Here is a 21,772-nt window from a genome sequence, read left to right on the forward strand (position 1 = left end):
CGTCAAGGCCCGGCGGCCGAGAGTTACGGAACGCTGCTCCTAGCCCCCTGCGTGGGGGTGAATAAGGTGAGAGGAGCGGCCTCGGAGGCCATCGTGAAACTTGGCTGAGTTCACGACGGCCTTCCCGATTTTTCGCGGGAGCGGAGAATTCCGCCCTCTAACTTTTAGCATTTATGCATTTTCAAGTTGTCTATTGAAAATTCACGTTGAACATAGGCTGTAATATTTGAATTTGATGCCAAATAGATTGTAATACAATCTCATGAGCTGAAATTACATGTGGCATAGAGTCACATAGTGTTGTTACCTTTATTACCAATCAAGGTGTACTACATTCACTTTAATGTGCTCTAAATGTTCACTGAATAAGTTTGAGAAGAGTGAAAATGGAATTTAGAGTCGTCGGTTAGCTCAGTTGGCTAGAGTAACGTCATCAACATGGCTTCAATCCCCTTGCCAGCTCTGGTAGTTCTGGGTGTCTTTGTTTATGAATCGCATAAAGTCAGTATGCAGGTATAAAATGAAATAAGAAAGGCAAATAGAAAGTTTGCGTTTATAGCAAAAGGACTGTAGTATAAAAGTATTGCTGCAATTGTACAGGGTGTCGGTGAGACCATATCTGGAGTATTGTGTCCAGTTTGGTCTCCTTATTTGAGGAAGGATGTGGCGGCATTGGAAACAGTTCAGAGGAGGATAACCAGATTGATTCTGGGGTTGTCGTATGAGGAGAGATTAAACAGTTTGGGTTTATACTCGCTGGAGTTTAGAAGGATGAGAGGGGATCTGATCAAAGTATATAAAATACTAAAAGGGATTGATAAAGTAAATGTAGACCAAATGTTCCCCCTTGTGGGGCAATCTAGAACAAGAGGTCACAGATATAGGTTGAGAGGCGGTAGATTTAAAACTGAGATGAGGGGCACTACTTCTCGCAGAGGGTGGTGAATTTATGAAACTTGCTGCTCCATAGTGCGGTGGAGTCCGAATCATTAAATGGTTTCAAGAGGAAGATAGATATATTTCTGATGATAAAAACCGGTTAAAGGGATGTGGGGAACAGGAAGAGGTCAGCCATGATCTGATTGAATGGCGGAGCAGGCTCGAAGGACTGAATTTCCCATCTCTGCTCCTAATTCCTCTGGCTTGGATGGCATGGAAGGTGTGGGGAAAACAAACGGCGACAGAGTCCTCCTCCTCCTGACAAAATATTTAGAACATGGATTTCCGGTGACGGTGATGTGCTAAGAGGTCACACATCAGATGGTTCTCTTCCGAACCGGGACAAAAAAAGGCACTTTAGTTGAATTTTGCCCAAATTTCAAGAGGAAAAATCCCTAACAGCTTAAGGAGGGTAGTCGAGGAAGGATGCCAGTGAACAGGAGCTCAAGGGGCTGAAGAGGCAGCAGAAGATGCCACGCCCAGCAGGCAGATGAGATAGCAGGCTCACAAGGCGAAGAGGCCCCGACCACCCAGGAGAGAGGGCGGCCAATAATTTGAACATCAGCCTCCCACCTACTACCTGGAGACGCATGGAAGACCATCCTGATGAAGGAGCTGACTGCCATGAAGGCGGTGATCAGGATAGAGATCCAGATGTCGGTCAAGGTGACGGTAATGGAGGTGATGGCCAGCATGCAGAAGGCAATCAAAGGGCTGGGGGGAAAAATGGCAACCCAGGAGAGGACGATCCTCGACCTGGAAAAGGCCTCGACGGACCAGAGCGGCAAAATTGTCGCCCTGGTGGCGGAGGTAAAAAGCTTGATGGTGGCCCAGGGGAACCTAAGGGGAAAAGTCGAGGACCAGGAGAACAGCAAACAAAACATCAGGCATGTGGGCCTGCCTGAAGGCAGTGAGGGCAAAGACCTGGCAGATTATGTCTCCCAAAATGCTGGGCAACTTAGTCGGGAGTGATAGCTTCCCCAAACCCCCAGAGCTTGACAGAGTGTACAGGTCGCTGAGACCGAAACCCAAGGTCAGGGAGCAGCCGAGGGCATTTATCGCAAAGTTCCACTGATATCAGGACCGTGAAAGGATCCTGTGATGGGCACGGCACACAAAAGCAAGCACCTAGGGAGGACATAGAATCAGAATTTACCAGGACATTGGGGCAGAACTAGAAAAACACAGGGCTGGTTTTAATCAGGTAAATCGGCCCTGGACAAGAACGGGGTACATTTCGGTATGCTGTTCCCGACCAGGCTCTGGGTCACACACCAATGAAAGGAGCATTACTTCAACTCCCCAGAAGAAGCAAATGGTTCGTCAGACCCAATAGCCTGGACAAGGGACAGGCACGGCAGCGATGAGAGGTGTACAGGGAAAGACACTGAAAAAACAAAAACCTTGTTGGACAGTGAGCATGTTTGCGCGGACTGTGCTGTCTCGTTCCGGCTATAAAGGGAAGACTGGGCCTTAAAAAGGAGCGGGGACTTGGGAAGGCAGGTGAGGGGTTAGACAGGGAGAACGGGCAGTCAGTGGGCATAAGGAAGGGTCTAGACCAGCCCAGGGAGGACGGCCACCAAACTAGCAGCAATAGCGAGCACAGGAAGGCAGAAAACAAGGCGGATATTGCGCAGGGAGCACCTGGTCGGGCAGAAGGGAAGCACAGGGACGGGGAAACACGGGGGGAGGCAGGGAAGGGGGGGGGAACACAGAGGGTGGGAGACAGGGAGCGGGGAAAGGGACACAAAAGGAACAGGGAAGGAAAAATGAGCTGGGTATCATTTAGGTCTTGTCAGGGGAGGATTAGATTGAGGAAACAAAATGAAGCCGCAAGCAGCCACTTTGTAGGGTACCCAGACAAAGGGAAACCACAGGGTGCACAGACCCAGCCGCATGGTGATAATGGCGACCGCTGCCATTTTGGATGGCCCCTAACAAAAGGAAACCCCGGAGTGCAGGGGCGCGTCCACCAGGTAAGTATGGTCGATCCCACAGGAATGGGGGGGGACAAAAACCCCCCACCAGGATTATTACCTGGAATGTTAGGGGACTTAACGGCCCGCTGAAAAGATCCAGAGTCTTCGCCCATCTGACAAGCCTGAAAGTGGACATAGTCTTCCTACAGGAAACACACCTGAGGGAGAAGGACCGACGATGAGTAAGGAAGGGCTGGGTGGGACAGACGTATCACTCGTGTTACAGGATGAGGACTAGAGGAGTAGTCATATTGATTAGTAAGAGGTCGAGGTTCACGGCGACAAGGACGGTTAAGGACCAAGGGACATGGTACACCTCGACAGGACACCAGATAGTACTGGTTAGTATGCGCGCACAACTGGGATGACACAGTCTTCATAAATAAAACTATGGCGGAAATCCCCGACATTGACACGCACCAACTGTCATTGGGGGGGGGGGGGGGGGGGGGGGGGGGGGCGCGACTTCAACTGTGTACAGGACCCATTGACAGACCGATCGAACCCCAGAATGGGAAAAAAGATGGACATAAGAACTTGGAGCAGGAGTAGGCCATCTGGCCCCTTGAGCCTGCTCCGTCATTCAATGAGATCATGGCTGATCTTTTTTGGACTCAGCTCCACTTTCCGACCCAAACACCATAACCCTTAATCCCTTTATTCTTCAAAAAACTATCTATCTTTATCTTAAAAACATTTAATGAAGGAGCCTCAACTGCTTCACTGGGCAAGGAATCCCATAGATTCTCAACCCTTTGGGTGAAGAAGTTCCTCCTAAACTCAGTCCTAAATCTACTTCCCCTTATTTTGAGGCTATGTCCCCTAGTTCTGCTTTCACCCGCCAGTGGAAACAACCTGCCCGCATCTATCCTATCTATTCCCTTCATAATTTTAAATGTTTCTATAAGATCCCCCCTCATCCTTCTAAATTCCAACGAGTACAGTCCCAGTCTACTCGACCTCTCCTCGTAATCCAACCCCCTCAACTCTGGGATTAACCTAGTGAATCTCCTCTGTACACCCTCCAGCGCCAGTACGTCCTTTCTCAGGTAAGGAGTCAAAACTGAACACAATACTCCAGGTGTGGACTCACTAACACCTTATACAATTGCAGCATAACCTCCCTAGTCTTAAACTCCATCCCTCTAGCAATGAAGGACAAAACTCCATTTACCTTCTTAATCACCTGTTGCACCTGTAAACCAATGTTTTGCGACTCATGCACTAGCACACCCAGGTCTCTCTGCACAGAGGCATATTTTATCATTTAAATAATAATCCCTTTTGCTATTATTCCTACCAAAATGGATAACCTCACATTTGTCAACATTGTATTCCATCTGCCAGACCCTAGCCCATTCACTTATCCGATCCAAATCCCACTGCAGACGTCCGGTATCTTCTGCACTTTTTGCTTCACCACTCATCTTAGTGTCGTCTGGTGTTGACATAATAATAACAGCTTATTGTCACAAGTAGGCTTCAATGAAGTTACTGTGAAAAACCCCGATTCGCCACATTCCGGCGCCTGTTCGGGGAGGCTGGAACGGGAAAAGAACCCGCGCTGCTGGTCTTGTTCTGCATTACAAGCCAGCTGTCTTAGCCACTGTGCTAAACCAGCCGCTAAACATGGCCAGGTCGCTGGCAACATTCATGGAGCAGATGTGGGTGGTGGACCCATGGCGGTTCCTGCACCCCGATGAGAAGGAATTCTCGTTTTTTTCACGGGTCCTGTAGCCACCTGGGGTGACCACTGCCCAACACATTGCAAGGAATCCAGGGAAAATGGACATGCTGCAAAAGCAAGCAGCTTGCAAAGCGCTTGTGTATTCTGACTACTGCAGAAACCAGTTCTGACTGCTGCAGAAACCAGACAGCACTGTGAAAGAAAACAAGTTAGCATACTAATGAGGCGAAACCGGGCGATCCCCAGGTACAATGGAAACAAGTTAACACAAATCGATACATTAAATGGAAGGCCAGACTTCTCGGTGCCAAAGGAAGTCCAAAACAATAAGTCCCAAGAACCGCCCAGTGATTGACGTTCTGCCCCGTTATTGGGGAATTCAAATCAATCGATTGGGAAGAGACCCAATCGATTGCGAATGAATAGAGGGTCCGCCCAGACCCTGAGAGAGGTATAAAACAGAGACCCCGACCCCAGCTCTCCCTCTCTGCCAGCTTCTCCTTGACCAGCCAGCCCTCCCAGCAGAACACCGTTGCAGCAGAAGAACCTTGAGGAGGAGAGGTCTGGACAGCAGCCGCCAACAAGTAAGTGTCACAACGCACGCTACGAGAGTAGACACTCCTGACCCCCTTTAGTCCATAACTACTGGAGCCTGCGGACCCAGGACAAGCTAGAGGCCATTGTTCCCTGATCCGGCAGTCCCCTTATCCAGATAAGTATTTGGCCTATTAGTGATAGGATTAGCCTAGTCTTATAGTTTTATATGCATGATTAGTAGATTACTGTAATATAATAAACGTGTCTTGTTTGAACTTATTAACTGGTGTATGGATTTATTGCTTTGAACTTGAACTTGAAACTTGTGGCGGTATCTTAACGATACCTGGCGACTCTAGAGCTAAGGAACGAAACAGAGCCAAATTGAGTGTTAAGCACACTCACCCAGAACGAGCAACAGTCCACAAGGCATACTCGAGAATAGACTTCTTTTCAGTGGGGAAAGCGCTGCTTATAGGAATAGTAAGAGTGGAATACTCACCGATTGTTATCTCCGACCACGCTCCACATTACATCGATGTGAGGTCAGAGACGGGCCCTGCCCAGCTTGGAGGTTGGACACGGACCTACTGGCCGATAAGGTCTTTTGCCAGAAAATATCACAGGCTATACATAGGCGTGTATGTTCAAAAACCGGAATGGGGATGTCTCACCGGGGAAGAGGGACTAAAAGCGGTGATTAGGGGAGAGATTATAACCTACAAGGCACGAAGAGATAGGGAAGAGATGGTGGCTTGGCAAGCTGATCGACTCCATCCTGGAGGTTGACAGAAAATACTCCGAGGCCCCGACTGTGGAGCTTCTGGCAGAGAGGAAAAAGCTACAAATGGACTTTATCCTGCTATTCACCAGGAAAGCAATGGACCAACTCCGCCAGACACGCGCGGGACTTCTATGAACACGGGGAAAGGCTGGCCACCTACTGGCTCACCAGCTGAGAAAGCAGGCTGCCACAAGGGAAATCGAGCAGGTAAAGGATAGCGGAAGCAGACGGGTAATCGAGCAAAAAGAGATCAATCGAACATTTGAGACATTCTACGGAGGGCTGTAGACCTCTGAACTCCCCAACGAGGATGTGGAGATGAAACAGTTCCTTGATGGACTGGACATGTCAGCCGTTGTGGGGGCGATAGGTGAGGGGGAGCTGGAAGCACCAGTAGGACTGAGAGAAATCATGGAGAGTATCAGCTCCATGCAGGAAGGGAAGGCGCCGGGACCCAACAGGTTCACGGCCGACTTCTATAAGGAATTCGCACCAGCCCTGGCCCCACACCTATGGGACATGTTCGCAAACTCGCTGGCAAGGGGCACCCTGCCTCCTATGCTAACACAGGCCACGATATCGCTGATACACAAGACAAGGACCCGACGGAATGTGGATCATATAGACCGATTTCACTACTAAATGTAGACGCAAAGATACTTTCAACAGTCCTGCCAAGAGACAGGAGAACTGTGTACCAGAGGTGGCCGCAGAGGACCAGACGGGCTTTGTAAGGGTAGGCAGTAAACCGCGAACATCAGGCGGCTGCTGAATGTAATAAAGACCGCCTCGGGTGAAAGGACACCAGAAGTGATCCTCTCCTTTGGCACAGGAAAGGCCTTTGACCGAGTCGAATGGAGTACCGAGTCGAGGTGCTGGAGCAGTTTGGGCTAGGGATGGGGTTCAAATCATTGGTGAAACGCCTGTACAACGCGAGCGTTTGGACCATCACCACCAGCTCTAAATACTTCCAGCTACTTGAAGCACAAGGCAGGGATGCCCATTGTCCCCGCTCTTGTTCACTCTGACAACTGAACCTCTGGCAATCACTCTGAGAGACGCGAAAAGCACCAGTAGGACTGAGAGAAATCATGGAGAGGAGGCAGTGAGCATAGAGTCGAGTCACTCTATGCAGATGACCTGCTCTTCTACGGCTCATAACCACAGAACAGCCTGAAAATAATCATGCATCTTCTGAGAGAATTCAGATCCTTCTCGGGCTAAACACAACTTGGGCAAAGGCAAGGCATTGCCGGTGAACCCTAACGGGGGAGGGACAGAGCTGGAGGGATTACATTTCAAACTAGCCAAACACAAATTCCGCTACCTGGTGATCCAGATAGCCCATGACTGGACACAGATCCACAAGTGGAACAGGACCAGTCTGGCGGAGGAAGTAAAAAAGGACCTGCAGGGATGTGATGCACTCCCACTTTCCCTGGTGGGGAGAGTGCTGACAATCAAAATGAACCTTGTGCCAAAGTTCCTCTTCCTGTTGGGATCCATACCAATCTTCATCCCCAAGGACTATTTCGCAAAATAGACAAAATGATTATGGCGTTTGTGTGAGCGGGTAAGAACAAGAGGATCCCTAAGTCAACACTGCAAAGGAGGAAAAACATGGGCGGTCTAGAGAGGGTGAGGGGATGGATACGAGAGCCAAGCACGGAATGGGTGAGGCTTGAAGAATCCTCCTGCAAGTGAACCACCTTCCGAGCACTCACCACGGCAGCGCACTCATTCCCTCCGTCAAAGCATAGATCCAGCCCAGTGGTGGTAGCCACATTGAAGACATGCAATCAAATGAGGCAACATTTTGGCCTAACTGAAGTGTCCACCATGGCCCCCACCTGAGGCAGTTCCCGCCAGCCATGCTCAATGCCACCTTTAATAAGTGGAGACAGGACGGAGGGGACGTTAGCGGTTAGGGACTTCTACATAGGGGACAGACTCGCAACCCGGACCTCCCGATGGGACAGGAGCTAAGGCACCTCCAAATGAAACACATTCTAGAGCAAGGTACCCCAGTACCCCAAGAGGCACTCTTCCAGGGGAGCTAATCAACACGGACAATAAAGAGTGGGGAACTGTGAGAACATATACAGGTGATTACTAGACAGGGCACGACTACCACTAGAGGAAACTAGAGGGAAATGGGAGGACGAACTGGGGACGGAAGTAGATGGGGAATCTGGAGCGAAGCACTGAGCAGGGCCAACTCCACCTCCTTCTGTGCTTGGCTAAGCCTTATGCAGTTTAAAGTGGTGTACAGAGCCCATCTGACTAGAACCCGAATGAGCAGGTTCTTCCTGGAGGTGGAGGACAAATGTGAACGTGCCAACCATGGCACATGTGCTGGGCATGCCCCAGACTTGTCGGGTTCTGGACAGCCTTCTTCGAGGCAAAATCCAAGGTTGTGAGGGTGGAGCCGTGCCCGACAGTGGCAGTCTTCGGGGTTTTGGACCAGCCAGACTTTCATTTGGGAAGAGGGTCGACGCCTAGCCTTTGCAACCCTAATATCGCACCAAAGAATCCTGCTCGGCTGGCAATTGGCAGCACCAACTAGAGCTGCAGACTGGCTGGCAGACCTGGCGGAATTTCTCCACCTGGATACAATCATGTACAGCATCCGAGGATTGATGAGGGCTCCCACAAAGCATTGGGGCCATTCATCAGCCTGTTCCAAGACCTATTCCAGGCCTAGGAATAGGCCTCAACTAGGAAGAGAAGGGGGTGGAAAGAGAGAGAGAAAGACAAGGGAGGACACGTATAAGAAACAGGGCGGGGGGGAGGGGGATCCCAAAGATGGCACAAAACAATGTACGGAGGGCAAAGGCACAAAGGCAGGAGGGGAAGGGCCACGCTGACCCCTTCCCTCCCCACCAAACAATAAAAAATAAAAAACCCCAGCGGGGGCGGGGGGGAGGAGGACAAATTAAAGGAATATACCTCTAACTGAGGAGGGGAAGGGGAGGGGAACCGCTTGTAAAAGCTGCTGCACATAGGACACAAACTGGCTTGTAAATATTAGACACACGTTGTAAATACCATGTGACTTACACGTCAAACTGTTATATCAAACTGTTAAAGTTGAAAATGTCAATAAAAATATTTTTTCGAAAGTTTAGAACATGACTTGGTCATCACAAACACCTTCTTCAGCCAGTGGGAACCTCATGGTAACACAAAAGACCTCATGGTAACACCCCTTCCCCAAGCACTGCCACCTAATAGACTATATCATGGTCTGGGCAAGGGACTGCAAAGACATCTGCATCACCCACACCACGACCGGAACCGACGACTGCTGGATTGATCACCGGATAATCCAATCTACCATTTCCATTACCCTGGCCCCAAACCGACAGTGGCAGAAGAAACTCTGCCGCAGCAGATTCAATGTTACCGGACTCCAAAGACCCCGAGAAGAGAGAGCTACTCAGCCAGAGCGCAGAACACCCACAGTGCCTGGTCCGCCTTACAAGTTACCATAGTTAGCAACTGCGAGAAGACGCTCAGGCTCTCGACCAGGAAACACCAAGACTGGTTCGAAGAGAACGATCAGGAGATCCAGGATCTCTTTGACTGCAAGCGCAAGGCGTTCCTGAACTGGCAGCTCCACCAAAACCAGAGAAAGAGGAAATTACCCTGCAGGCAACTGAAGGCCGAGGTGCAACAAAGAACCTAAAGAACAGATGGTGGGTAGAAAGAGCGCAGGAGACTCATCAGCTCACCGACAACCACGATGCACGTGACTTCTTCAGCACAAGCAAAACCATCTACAGTCAGAATACCCAGGGATCCACCCCACTGAGAGTCAAAAACTGAGAGGCGCTCATCAAAGACAGAGAGGCAATCAACGCCCGATGGAGAGAGCGTTTCGAGGGCCTCCTCAAACAAAATACAGCCTTCAACACAAGCATCCTCGACGCCATCCCACAACACTTTGCCCGCCACCATCTCAGCGCAACCCCAGCTTGTCGTGAGGTTGAAAAAGCCATGTGACAGTTGAAGAATAACAGATGGAATCCTTGCAGAAATACTAAAATGGGCGGAGATGCACTCTTGACAAGAATCCACGACTTCATCACACTTGTCCGGAAGACAGCATTCCGCATGATCTCAGAGGTGCCTTAATTGTGCCATCTTCAAGATAGGAGACTGTTTCGACCTCGGAAATTACAGAGGGATTTCCCTCTTCTCGGCCACGAGAAAATTCATCGTGAGAATACTCCTCAACCGCCTCTTCCCAGTGGCTGAAGAACCTCTCCGAGTCTCAGTTTGGCTTTCGCCCTTCAAGAGGCTCAATGGATATGATCTTCAGCACGCGATAAATCCAGGAAAAGTGCAGGGAGCAGAATCAATCTCTGTACATGGCCTTCTTGGATCTTGCAAAGGCCTTCAACTCAGTCAACCGTGAGGGACTGTGGAGCATCGTCCTCAAATTCGGCTGCCTGCAAAATTTCATCACCATTCTCCGCCTGCTCCACTATAACATGCAAGCCGTGATCCTCACCAACGGAAACACCACAGGCCCAATACGTGTCCAAACTGGGGTCAAACAGGGCTGCATCATCGCACCAACATTCTGCTCCATCTTCCTTGCAGCAACACTCCACCTCGTCACCCTGAAACTCCCCTGCTGGAGTGGAGCTAATCCACCGGACAAGCGGGAAATTGTTCAACTTCCAATGCCTCCAGGCGAGAACAAACACCACCGCAACCTTTGCTATTGAGCTGCAGTACGCAGACGATGCCTGTGTGTGTGTGCACTCAGATGACGAGCTACAAACCATCGTTGACAAATTCACCGAGGCATATGAGAGAATGGGCCTCAGACTAAACATCCGGAAAACAAAGGTTCTGCTACACAAAAGTGCCCCCTAACCATGAAGATCCACGGTGAGCCCTTAGACAATGTGGATCATTTCCCATACCTTGGGAGCCTCCTCTCGGTGCGAGCAGACATTGACACCGAAATCTAACATCTACTCCAATGCATCAGTGTAGTCTTGGAACAGAATATTCGAAGACCGAGACCTTAAACCCAGCACCAAGCTCATGATCTACACAGCAGCTGTGGTCCCTGCCCTCCTGTATGCATTAGAAACATAGACAATGTTCAGCAGACACATCAAATCCTTGGAGAGATATCACCAACGATGCCTCCGCAAAATCCTGCAAATTCACTGGCAGGATAGGCGTACCAACGTGAGCATCCTCTCCCAGGCCAATATCCCCAGTATTGAGACACTGGCCACACTCGACCAGCTGTGATGGGTGGGCCACATTGCCCGCATACCCAACACAAGATTCCCAAAATGTGCTCTACTCCAAGCTCCGCAACGGCAAGTGATCACTAAAAGGGCAGAGGAAACGCTACAAGGACAATCTAAAAGCCTCCCCAAATAAATATAGCATTCCCACCGCCACATGGGATTCGCTTGACTCAGAACGCACAAACTGGAGAAAAGGCATCCACGAAGATGTCTATCACCTCAAAGATTGCAGGGTGGAGCACGCAGAGGCCAGCGGAAGGAGAGCGCAGAATCCAGAGTGTCCCACCCGTCCACATCATCAAGCACCACCTGCCAAATGTGTGGCAGAGTCTGTGGATCCAGGATTGGACTTTTCAGCCAACGCAGAACCCATCTCCCCAAAGTGTCGCTAAGGTACTGCCCAAGAAGAAAGATGGGTTTGTTCTTGCTACAGAATGCAAAACCTATGAACTCCTGAATGCCTTTCGTAGTCTGCTAGGTCTATTCATATCTGGTTTCATGTACCTGTAATTCCAAAATATTTGCCTGCCACCATGATACGAACAAAGTTATGCAAAATAATTAGATACTAGGTTTCTACTTGTTAGCTGGCCTGCCTTAAAAAGCCATTTCCCTCAAGAGCAGGTGCAGACCATGACCAAACTCCTCCTCATCATAACTGGTTCGGGCATGAAAAGCCACAACCACAAGATGCTCAAAAGATACTCAATTCAGTATCTTGATAACATTGATAGCTTGGAAGTAAATTGAAACCACTTACTCATTTCAGCAATCTTTTGCTGCAGTAGTTTGGACTCTCCAGACAAGTGTTTGCTAAAAGGCAGAAAAAAAAGTAAACACAAATCCAAATGAGTAAATATCTTTACAAAATAAATCTTATCGGTGAAGCTCTTCTGCTACAATCTGTGAAATAGTTCTCTTCTTGAATCAAAATGCAAGCTTTTTTTTGCCCATTTGTGGTTAAGTACAGAATGGTATTGGTACTTGTCTCACAGTGGATATCATCCCTACCTCTGAGCGAGAAGCTCCGGGTGCGAGTCCCACTCCAGGACAAAATGGCCAAGGAAGGTGCATTCAAAACACGGCCAACAGATTGAGTGTCAACCTGCAAAATCCTTCCAATACACCTATGGTAGGTGCTAAGAGTGGGAGAGACTCCTGGTCAGCCAGGTTTGGTGCGGAGTGACGCCCCTCATGTTATAAGCGTTTGGTGACAGGCTAGCGACCTGTGCCAGGAAAAACCCACTAAGGAAACAGATGAACGTCTGCCTTGTGCATCACTAGGTGTGGGAAGAGAAACAACATCATCATAATACAGCAACAGAACTGTCTTCATTGTTTACCTGCCATCTGCCTCATCTTGACCATCCATATCAAAGCGAAGTCTCTTGAGTGGTTTTGGCAGACTTCCTGTATCGCCAGCCCGCTTAGGGTATCGATCACTGGAACTCACCAACTGGTTGATCTTCTGGAATTTTTCTGGTGACTGAAATAATGACCATCAGTTTGGTGACAATTACTGGACAGATAGAGGTCCAGCTTAGAGGGAAATTAATGTAGATTTTTTCCTTTCAACACAATAGGCCGTAACTTCCTCAGAGTGGCAATCAGTGGTGCATTGCCACTCAATACCCACTTAGCTGCGCCAAATTTCCTCCATGCCTGTCTCGCCCGGCTTTCCCGTCTTAGGCCCGGTGGGATCCAGGGAGTGCGGCTATCACTGCGTTCCTGCATCAAAGTCTAAGAGAGTTGGAGTGAAGTAGGTCGTGCCGCATTTTTTACTGCACTAGCTGCCGTAAAGCAGGTAAGTTTAAAGGCCTGAATGAATATGACAAGTCAGGAAGTAGGTAAGTGTCTAAAGTTAGGACGTCCCATGCAGGTGCGGGTGATAGACAATACTGTGGGATAGGTTAGTTGAGGGGACGAGGGAGTTCCCTGGGGGAATCAGGGATGCGAGTTGAGTCAATATGGAGATCACTCAGGGTATTTAAAATGGTTAGGCAGAAGTCAGAAGAGGTTTTACTTCTTCCAATTTTTCTCCACGCAACTATTAGCGTGACCCTCGAAGGACCATCCAAAGTTAGCGATTCAAATCACTTTTTCTGATGGTTCACAGCGCAGCACAATTGTCATGGGGAAGTTAGCACTTATGGACAATTGCTGTGCAAATGCTTACCAAGAAATTGCAAAGGGGATTTCCCAGTACATCTTTGGGGTAAGCCCCAAATCCGATGCTGGGGAGCCAATGGCCCAATGTAGGGGCGGCATGGTGGCACAGTGGTTAGCAATGGTACCTCACGGCACCGAGATCCCGGCCCCGGGTCACTGTCCATGTGGAGTTTGCACGTTCTCCCCGTGTCTGCGTGGGTCTCATCCCCACAACCCAAAGATGTGCAGGGTGGATTGGGCACGCTAAACTGTCCCTTAATTGGAAAAAAAGGATTGGGTACTCTACATTTATTTTTTAAAAGTTATGGCCCAATGTTTCTACGTTGCTACTTTCCTCAATTTATATACTTTAGTTCAGTCAGGGAATGAATGATACCCTGACCAATCTTTACACCCACCATCATTTCCAACAGTTGCATAACCAGACTTGGGTAATGTAAAACGGGATTAGGTAGGATACATGAGGAAAATTTAATGGTTCATTCTTTTGTTTAATGTATATTATTCCAAACTTATTCAAACAATTCCAAAACTTAAATAATCTGGGGAACAAGCTCCTCAACTCACAATTTTGCAGTTTGGGCAGTTTTTTTTCCCCCTTATTGCACCTCACACAATCCCCCCCCCAGTCCCTTGAACAGCCCCCCACCTTGTTTCGAAGCTCCCCGCGGAACCCCTCAGTTCATACTTAATTTTCTTCAACCAGAGGAAGTCATACAAGTCCCCACGCTAGGACCCTTTCCAGACCTCCCGTGCAAAGTCCCTGACTTGTAAACCTAAATTTACTAATTTACTTCCTCTCGGGTGCTCTACCCTCTCCCTCAGCTCCTCTATGCTTGCGAATCTCTCTTCCAGATACAAATCCTTTGCCATTACCAGCCCTAGCTCCCTCCACTTCCTGTACATACTGTTCCTCCCCCCCCCCCCCCCCCCCCCCCCCACCACCACCCCAGCTCAAATCTGTGGTTCTCACATAGTGCCGTTAACACCGACACACCTCTATCCTAAAATGCCTCCTCACCTTATATGTTCAATATAGGGCAGGGGTTAGGTTACAAGGTGGTGTTGCTGGGCAACACCGCAAGCAAGGCAACAAATCCTCCATCCACACATCGACCAGAGTGAATAACCTCATTGGACACAACTATTCCCTTAACACTGCATACTCTCACCGTCTCCCAGGCTCGAAAAGAAGCAAATGTGGAAAATGGGCAGGCCTGCAGCTGAGAGTGAAACAACGCGGCCCCAAAGCCTCTCTGCCTAGCTTACTCCTAGCTAATGTCCAATCTATAGAAAACAAGCTAGACAAACTTAAAGCCAGGCTCACCTTTCAAAGAGAACTAAGGGACTGCTGTGTGCTCTGCTTCATGGAGACATGGCTCACTCCTCCTTCACCGACTGTGCCCTACAACCAGAGGGCTTCTCAATCCACCGAATGGATCGTACGGCGGCCTCAGGCAAGGCTAGGGGAGGTGGTGTCTGCCTCCTAATCAACACCCCCTGGTGCCTAGATGTAGCAACACTGGAGAGTTTCTGCTCCCCGGACCTGGAATACCGGACGGTAAAATGCCGCCCCTTCTACCTTCCGCGGGAGTTCAGCTCCGTTATCCTGACAGCAGTTTACATCCCACCCCATGCGAATGTGAAAATTGCACTGGACGAAATATTCGCCACCACAAATAACCTTGTTCATTGTAGCTGTGGACTTCAATCAGGCCAAGCTCAAGAGCGTACTACCAAGTTACCACCAACACGTCACCTGTTCCACCAGAGGCCCAAACATCCTGGACGACTGCTACACAAATATCAAACATGCCTACCGCTCTATCGCCCACCAACACTTTGGCAAATCTGACCACAAGGCTGTGCTCCTGCTCCCGGCTTATAAGCAAAAATTGAAGCGGGAGAATTCGTCAAAAAAAGTTGTGCATTGTTGGTCTAAGGAATCGGATGATCTCCTACGGGACTGCTTAGAGTCAGTGGACTGGTCAGTATTTAAAAACTCTGCGACCAGCCTGAACGATATGCCACTACAGTAACTGACTTCTTTCGTATGCGTGTAGAAGACTGTGTGCCAAAGAACAGGGATATCCACTGCTTGCTGAAGTCTAGGTCTGAGGCGTTCAAGTCAGGCAACCCTGACCTCTACATGAAAGCCAGATATGATCTAAAGAAATCCATCAAAGATGCCAAAAGACAGTATCGGACCAAGCTCGAGTCCCAGGCTAGCCACACGGATCCCCGCCGTCTATGGCAAGGTCTACAAGACATAACAGGCTACAAGATGAAGGCATGTAAAATCGTCAGCTCCAAAACACCCCTCCCTGATGAGCTCAACGCATTCTATGCCCGCTTTGAGCAAGAGGTCAGCGAGAATGAGCCCTCCACCCCAGAAGCTGCGGATGAACTTGTATCTGAGATCACCACTGCAGACGTCAGAGCAGCCTTCTCGAAGGTCAACCCACGGAAAGCCACTGGCCCGGATGGGGTACCCGAACGAGCACTCAGGTCTTGCGCGGATCAGCTGGTGGGGGTATTCACAGACATCTTCAACCTCTCTTTACAACAATCTGAGGTCCCTATCTGCTTCAAGAAGACGACCATCATCCCTGTACCAAAAAAAGTCAAGCAGCTTGCCTTAATGACTATCGTCCAGTGGCTCTGACATCCATCATCATGAAGTGTTTCGAAAGGTTAGTCTGCACCCCACCCGCTCAGCCAGCCCCCAGATTGCCTTGATCCACTACAGTTTGCCTACCGCTGCAACAGGTCCACAGCAGATGCCATCTCCATGGCCCTGCATTCTGCCCTGGAACACCTAGATAACAAAGACACCTCTGTCAGACTCCTATTTATCGACTACAGCTCAGCCTTCAACACCATCATTCCTACGAAACTCATCTCCAACTCCGTGGCGTTGGCCTCGGCTCCTCCCTCTGCGACTGGATCCTGAACTTTCTAACCCACAGGCCACAATCAGTAAAGATAGGTAATAACACCTCCTCCACGATCATCCTGAACACCGGTGCCCCACAAGGCTGTGTCCTCAGCCCCCTACTATACTCCTTATACACCTATGACTGTGTGGCCAAATTCCCCTCCAACTCGATTTTCAAATTTGCTGATGACACCACCGTAGTGGGTCGGATTTCAAACAATGACGAGAGTATAGGAATGAGATAGAGAATCTGGTGAACTATTGCGACGACAATAATCTCTCCCTCAATGTCAACAAAACAAAGGAGATTATCATCGACTTCAGGAAGCGTAGTGGAGAACATGTCCCTGTCTACATCAATGGGAACGAAGTAGAAAGGGTCGAGAGCTTCAAATTTTTAGGTGTACAGATCACCAACAGCCTGTCTTGGTCCCCCCATGCTGACACTATAGTTAAGAAAGCCCACTAACGACTCTATTTTCTCAGAAGACTAAGGATATTTGGCATGTCAGCTACGACCCTCACCAACTTCTACAGATGCACCATATAAAGCATTCTTTCTGGTTGTATCACAGCTTGGTATGGACCCTGCTCTGCCCAAGACCAAAGGAAACTACAAAAGGTTGTGAATGTAGCCCAGTCCATCACGCAAACCAGCCTCCCATCCATTGACTCTATCTATAATTCCCACTGCCTCAGAAAGGCAGCAAGCATAATTAAGGACTCCAGACACCCTGGACATACTCTCTTCCACCTTCTTCCGTCAGGAAAAAGATACCAAAATTTGAGGTCATGTACCAACCAACTCAAGAACAGCTTCTTCCCTACTGCCATCAGACTTTTGAATGGACCTACCTTGTATTAAGTTGATCTTTTCTCTCCACCTTGCTATAACTGTGACATCAGATTCTGCAGTCTCTCCTTCCTTCCCTATGTATGGTATACACTGTTTGTACAATCAAATCTGGGGGGGGGGGGGGATTACTCTGCTGATGAAGGAGGGACTTAGGTTTTGGGACAGTGAGGTCGGGGGTGGGGGCTGCCAGGAGTCGAGCGCATGGGCTGGGGGCGGGCCCAGGAAAGAGGATGGCTGATCGGCGGTCGGGAGGGGGCGCGGTGCCCCCAACAAGGCTGATCAGCTGGAATGTTAGAGGGTTGAATGGATCTGTCAAGAGGGCCCGCGTGTTCGTGCATCTGAGGGCTCTGAAAGTGGACGTGGTGATGTTGCAGAAGACACACCTGAAAGTAGCGGATCAAGTTAGGCTAAGGAAGGGTTGGGTCAATCAGGTCTTTCATTCGAGGCTGGACACCAAGACTAGAGGGGTGGCGATTTTGATCAATAAGCGGGTGCAACTCCAGGTGGGTAGTATTGTCTCGGACTTGGGGGGCCGTTATGTCATGGTGAGCGGTAAGCTGGAGGGGAGGAAGGTTGTCTTGGTCAACGTGTGCACACCGAACTGGGACAATGTAGAATTCATAAAGAGGGTACTGGGGAAGATGCCGGATCTGGACTCGCACAAGCTGGTGATGGGAGGGGATTTCAATACGGTCATCGTCCCCGACCTGGACCGGTCGTGTTTAAAAATGGTGGGTGCCAGCAATGGCAAAGGAATTGATAGGGTTCAAGGAGCAGATTGGGGCGGGGGGGGGGGGGGGGGGGGGGGGGGGGGGGGGGGGGGGCGGGGGGGGGGGGGGGGGGAGTTTTCTTTTTATTCGCATGTGCATAAGGTTTACTCCCGGATTGATTTTTAAATCTTGAGCAGAGATCTGCTGGCGGGAGTGGTGGACACGGGATATTCGGCCATCACTATTTTGGATCATGCCCCACATTAGGTGGAACGTAGGTTTGTGAGGAGAGCTTCCAGCACCCGCAATGGCGATTGGATGTGAGCTTGTTGGCGGACGAGGCGATGTGCGAGAGGGTGAGTAAGTGCATGTAGAACTCCTACAGGTCAACGACACGGGGGTAGTCTCAGCAGCGGTCGTCTGGGAGGTGCTGAAAGCAGTGGTGAGAGGGAGCTGATTTTGATTCAAGCTCATAGGCACAGGATGGATAGGGCAGAGACAGGCCAACTGGTTAAGGAGATTCTACAGATAGATAGGAGGTATGCACCGACCCCGGAAGTGTAACTGTTCAGGGAACGTCCGAGGCTGCAGGCTCAGTTACCCACTGGCAAGGCAGTGGAGCAGCTTAGAAAGGCGAGGGGGACGTTTTATGAACATGGGGAGAAGGCCAGCAGAATGCTGGCACAGCAGCTTAGGGAGATGGAGGAGGCCAGGGGAATAGAAAAGGTGGTTGATGGGGATGAGAATCTGGTAGGGGACTCGGCTGGGCTAAATAGGGCGTTCAGGGACTTTTACAGCATACTCTATTGCTCGGAACCCCCCCCAAGGGCCCGAGGGGATGAGACGCTTTCTGGACGGGCTGACTTTCCCAAGGGTGGACAGGGAGCTGGTGGGTGAGTTAGGGGCTCCGATTAGGGCCGAAGAAATATCTGAGGGCTTGAAGGCAATGCAGTCGGGTAAAGCCCCGGGGCCGGACGGGTACCCGGTGGAATTCTACAAGAAATTCTCAGGGATACTAGGGCCGTTGCTGGTCAAGGTTTTCAATGAGGCGGGGGATAGAGGGGTGCTGCCCCCGACGATGTCACAGACCACTATTTCGTTAAAATTGAAGCGGGACAGGAACCCGGAGCTATGTGGGTCTTATAGACCGATCTCACTGCTTAATGTGGACGCTAGGCTGCTGGCCAAAGTGTTGGCCTCCAGGATTGAACATTGTGTGCCGGATGTGATTATGGAGGACCAAACCGGATTTGTCAAGGGCAGGCAGTTGGTGGCCAATATAAGAAGGCTGCTCAACATGATTATGATGCCCCCGGAGAGCAGGGAGGTTGAGGTAGTTGCGGCCATGGATGCGGAGAAGGCGTTCGACCTGGTGGAGTGTGACTATCTATGGGAGGTGTTGGGACGATTTGGGTTCGGTAGGGGCTTTATCGACCGGGTTAGGCTGCTGTACCAGGCCCTGGAGGCTAGTGTAAGGGCGAATAGGACGACCTCGGACCGGGGGACAAGACAGGGATGCCCCCTCTCCCCACTGCTGTTTGCGTTACCTATAGAGCCGCTGGCAATTGCTCTGAGAGCTTCAAGGGGTTGCAAGGGGCTGGTTGGGAGGTCAGGAGGGTCGGCTGGGGGGGGGGCTACCGTTTAGGTTAGTGAGGGACAATTTTAGATACCACGGGATACAAGTGGCACGCGACTGGGGCCGGTTGCATAAGTTGAATTTGTCCCGGTTGGTCGAGCAGATGAGGGCGAGTTCAGGAGATGGGATGCGCTTCCGCTGTCACTGGCTGGGCGGGTGCAGACAGTTAAGATGACGGTCCTACCGAGATTTTTATTTGTATTGCAATGCCTCCCAATTTTCATCCCGCGGGCCAGGACTACAAACATCTCGCTCTTTCTCATATTCAGTTTGTATTCCGAAAACCGGCCTTATTCCCCCAAAATCGCCATGATCTCGCCCATCCCTGCCCTTGGATCTGCTACATACAAGAGCAGGTCATCCGCGTACAGCAAGACCCTATTTTTTAAAGAGGATTAACAAAATAATTTTGGGCTTTTTCTGGGCGGGTAAGTCCCCGCGGGTGAAGAAGGCGATGCTCGAGAGGAATCGGGGAAGGGAGCGGGGGCTCGCCCTGCCAAACTTCAGTAATTACTACTGGGCGGCCAATATTGCTATGATAAGGAAGTGGGTGGTGGGGGCTAGGTAGGTTTGGGAATGGATGGAGGCAGCTTCATGTAGGGGCACCAGCTTGGGGCCTTTGATAACGGCACCTCTGCCGTTCCCGCCGGCGAGATATTCCACCAGTCCTGTGGTGGTGGCAGCCCTGAGGATTTGGGGTCAGTGGAGGAGGTACGTTGGAGCAGTGGGAGCATCGGTTTGGTCCCAAATATGGGACAACCACTGGTTTGCTCCGGAGAGCTTGGATGGGGGGTTCCGAGTATGGCAATGGGTGGGAATTGAGAGGATGGGGGACGTGTTCCTGGAAGGGAGCTTCCCTAGCTTGAGGGCGCTGGAGGAGAAGTTTGGGCTGGCACCAGGGGATGACTTCAGATATCTACAGTTGCCGGACTTTCTGTGCAGGCAGGTACCATCCTTCCCACTCCTGCCACTGAGAGGGATTCAGGACAGGGTAGTGTCTAGGGGATGGGTGGGGGAGGGGAGTGTCTCGGACATCTACAAAGAACTAATGGGGGCGGAGGAGATGCAGACCGAGGAGCTGAAGCGTAAGTGGGAGGAGGAGCTGGGGGGGGAGATGGAGGACGGCTTATGGATGGACAGTGGCCCGGATGAGCAGATTCTTTGGGGTGGAAGACAGGTGTGTAAAATGTGCGGGCAGACCAGCGAACCATGTCCACATGTTCTGGACGTGTCCAAAACTTAGGGATATTGGCAGGGGTTTGCCGACGTCATGTCCAGAGTATTGAAAACAAGGGTGGCAATGCGTCCAGAGGTGGCGATTTGTGAGGTGTCAGAAGATCCGGGAGTCCAGGAGGATAAAGAGGCAGATGTTCTGGCCTTTGCCTCCCTGGTAGCCCGGAGTCTGATATTATTAGGAGGGACTCAAAGCCTCCGAAGTCGGAGGCCTGGTTAACCGACATGGCAAGCTTTCTCGGCCTGGAGAAGATTACGTTCGCCATGAAAGGATCAGTGTTAGGGTTCGCCCGAAGGTGGCAACCATTCATCGACTTCTTTCCAGAGAATTAATCGTCAGCAGGGGGAGGGGGGCTAGGGCAGCGTAGAATAGGGGGTCAAATAGGCAGGTCTTGGAGGGACAGGTGTCGGTGTTTGCACTATGTTTATTGTTCTTTGTACACTGTTTTTATGCTGTTGTTGCTTGTAATGCCAAAAATACCTCATTAAAATTGTTTGTTAAAAAAAAAGCCTCCTCAGCTGCTTCTGCACCTTAATCATGGACTGTACATCTGGGCTCTCCATATATCTCCTTGGTGCCAGTGGTAGCGTCGCCGTCACCATAACCCTCAAGCTGGACCCCCTACAGGACTCCTCCTCTATCCTAACCCATTCTGAGCCCACTCCCTACCACCACCGCCTCGCCTTCACCACGTTCGGCGCCCAATAATAATGTAGCAAATTCGATAATGCCAACCTCCCCATCTGCCTCTGCAACAGGGTCTCTTTACCCCTGGCAACTCCCACGCCCATATGAATTCTGAAATAACTGTATCCAACTTCCGATAAAAGACCTTTGGAACAAAAATTGCGTCTGGAATATGAATAGGAACCTTGGCAGGACAATTATTTTCACCACCTGGACCATCCCTGCCAGAGTCAGATGCAGCGTATCCCACCTCTTAAAATTCTCCCTTATCTCCTCCACCAGTTTTGTTAGGTTCCACTTATGCAGTGTCGTTCACTCTCCCATCACCTGGATCCCC

The 21,772-nt window shown here is 50.2% G+C and overlaps 1 protein-coding gene across 1 annotated transcript in view; it reads right to left on the reverse strand.

Annotated features, from left to right (window-relative positions):
* Positions 1-21,772, reverse strand: part of rb1 (retinoblastoma 1) — a 477,115-nt gene that overhangs the window by 14,507 nt on the left and 440,836 nt on the right. Inside the window, exons 25-26 of the mRNA XM_038802634.1 lie at positions 12,549-12,691; positions 11,966-12,018 (exon numbers count right to left, since the gene is read on the reverse strand). Coding sequence (XP_038658562.1) covers positions 11,966-12,018; positions 12,549-12,691 — 196 coding nt within the window. The remainder of the gene's footprint in view (positions 1-11,965; positions 12,019-12,548; positions 12,692-21,772) is intronic.

Source organism: Scyliorhinus canicula, chromosome 7, assembly GCF_902713615.1.
Source record: "Scyliorhinus canicula chromosome 7, sScyCan1.1, whole genome shotgun sequence".
Lineage (NCBI taxonomy): Eukaryota > Metazoa > Chordata > Chondrichthyes > Carcharhiniformes > Scyliorhinidae > Scyliorhinus > Scyliorhinus canicula.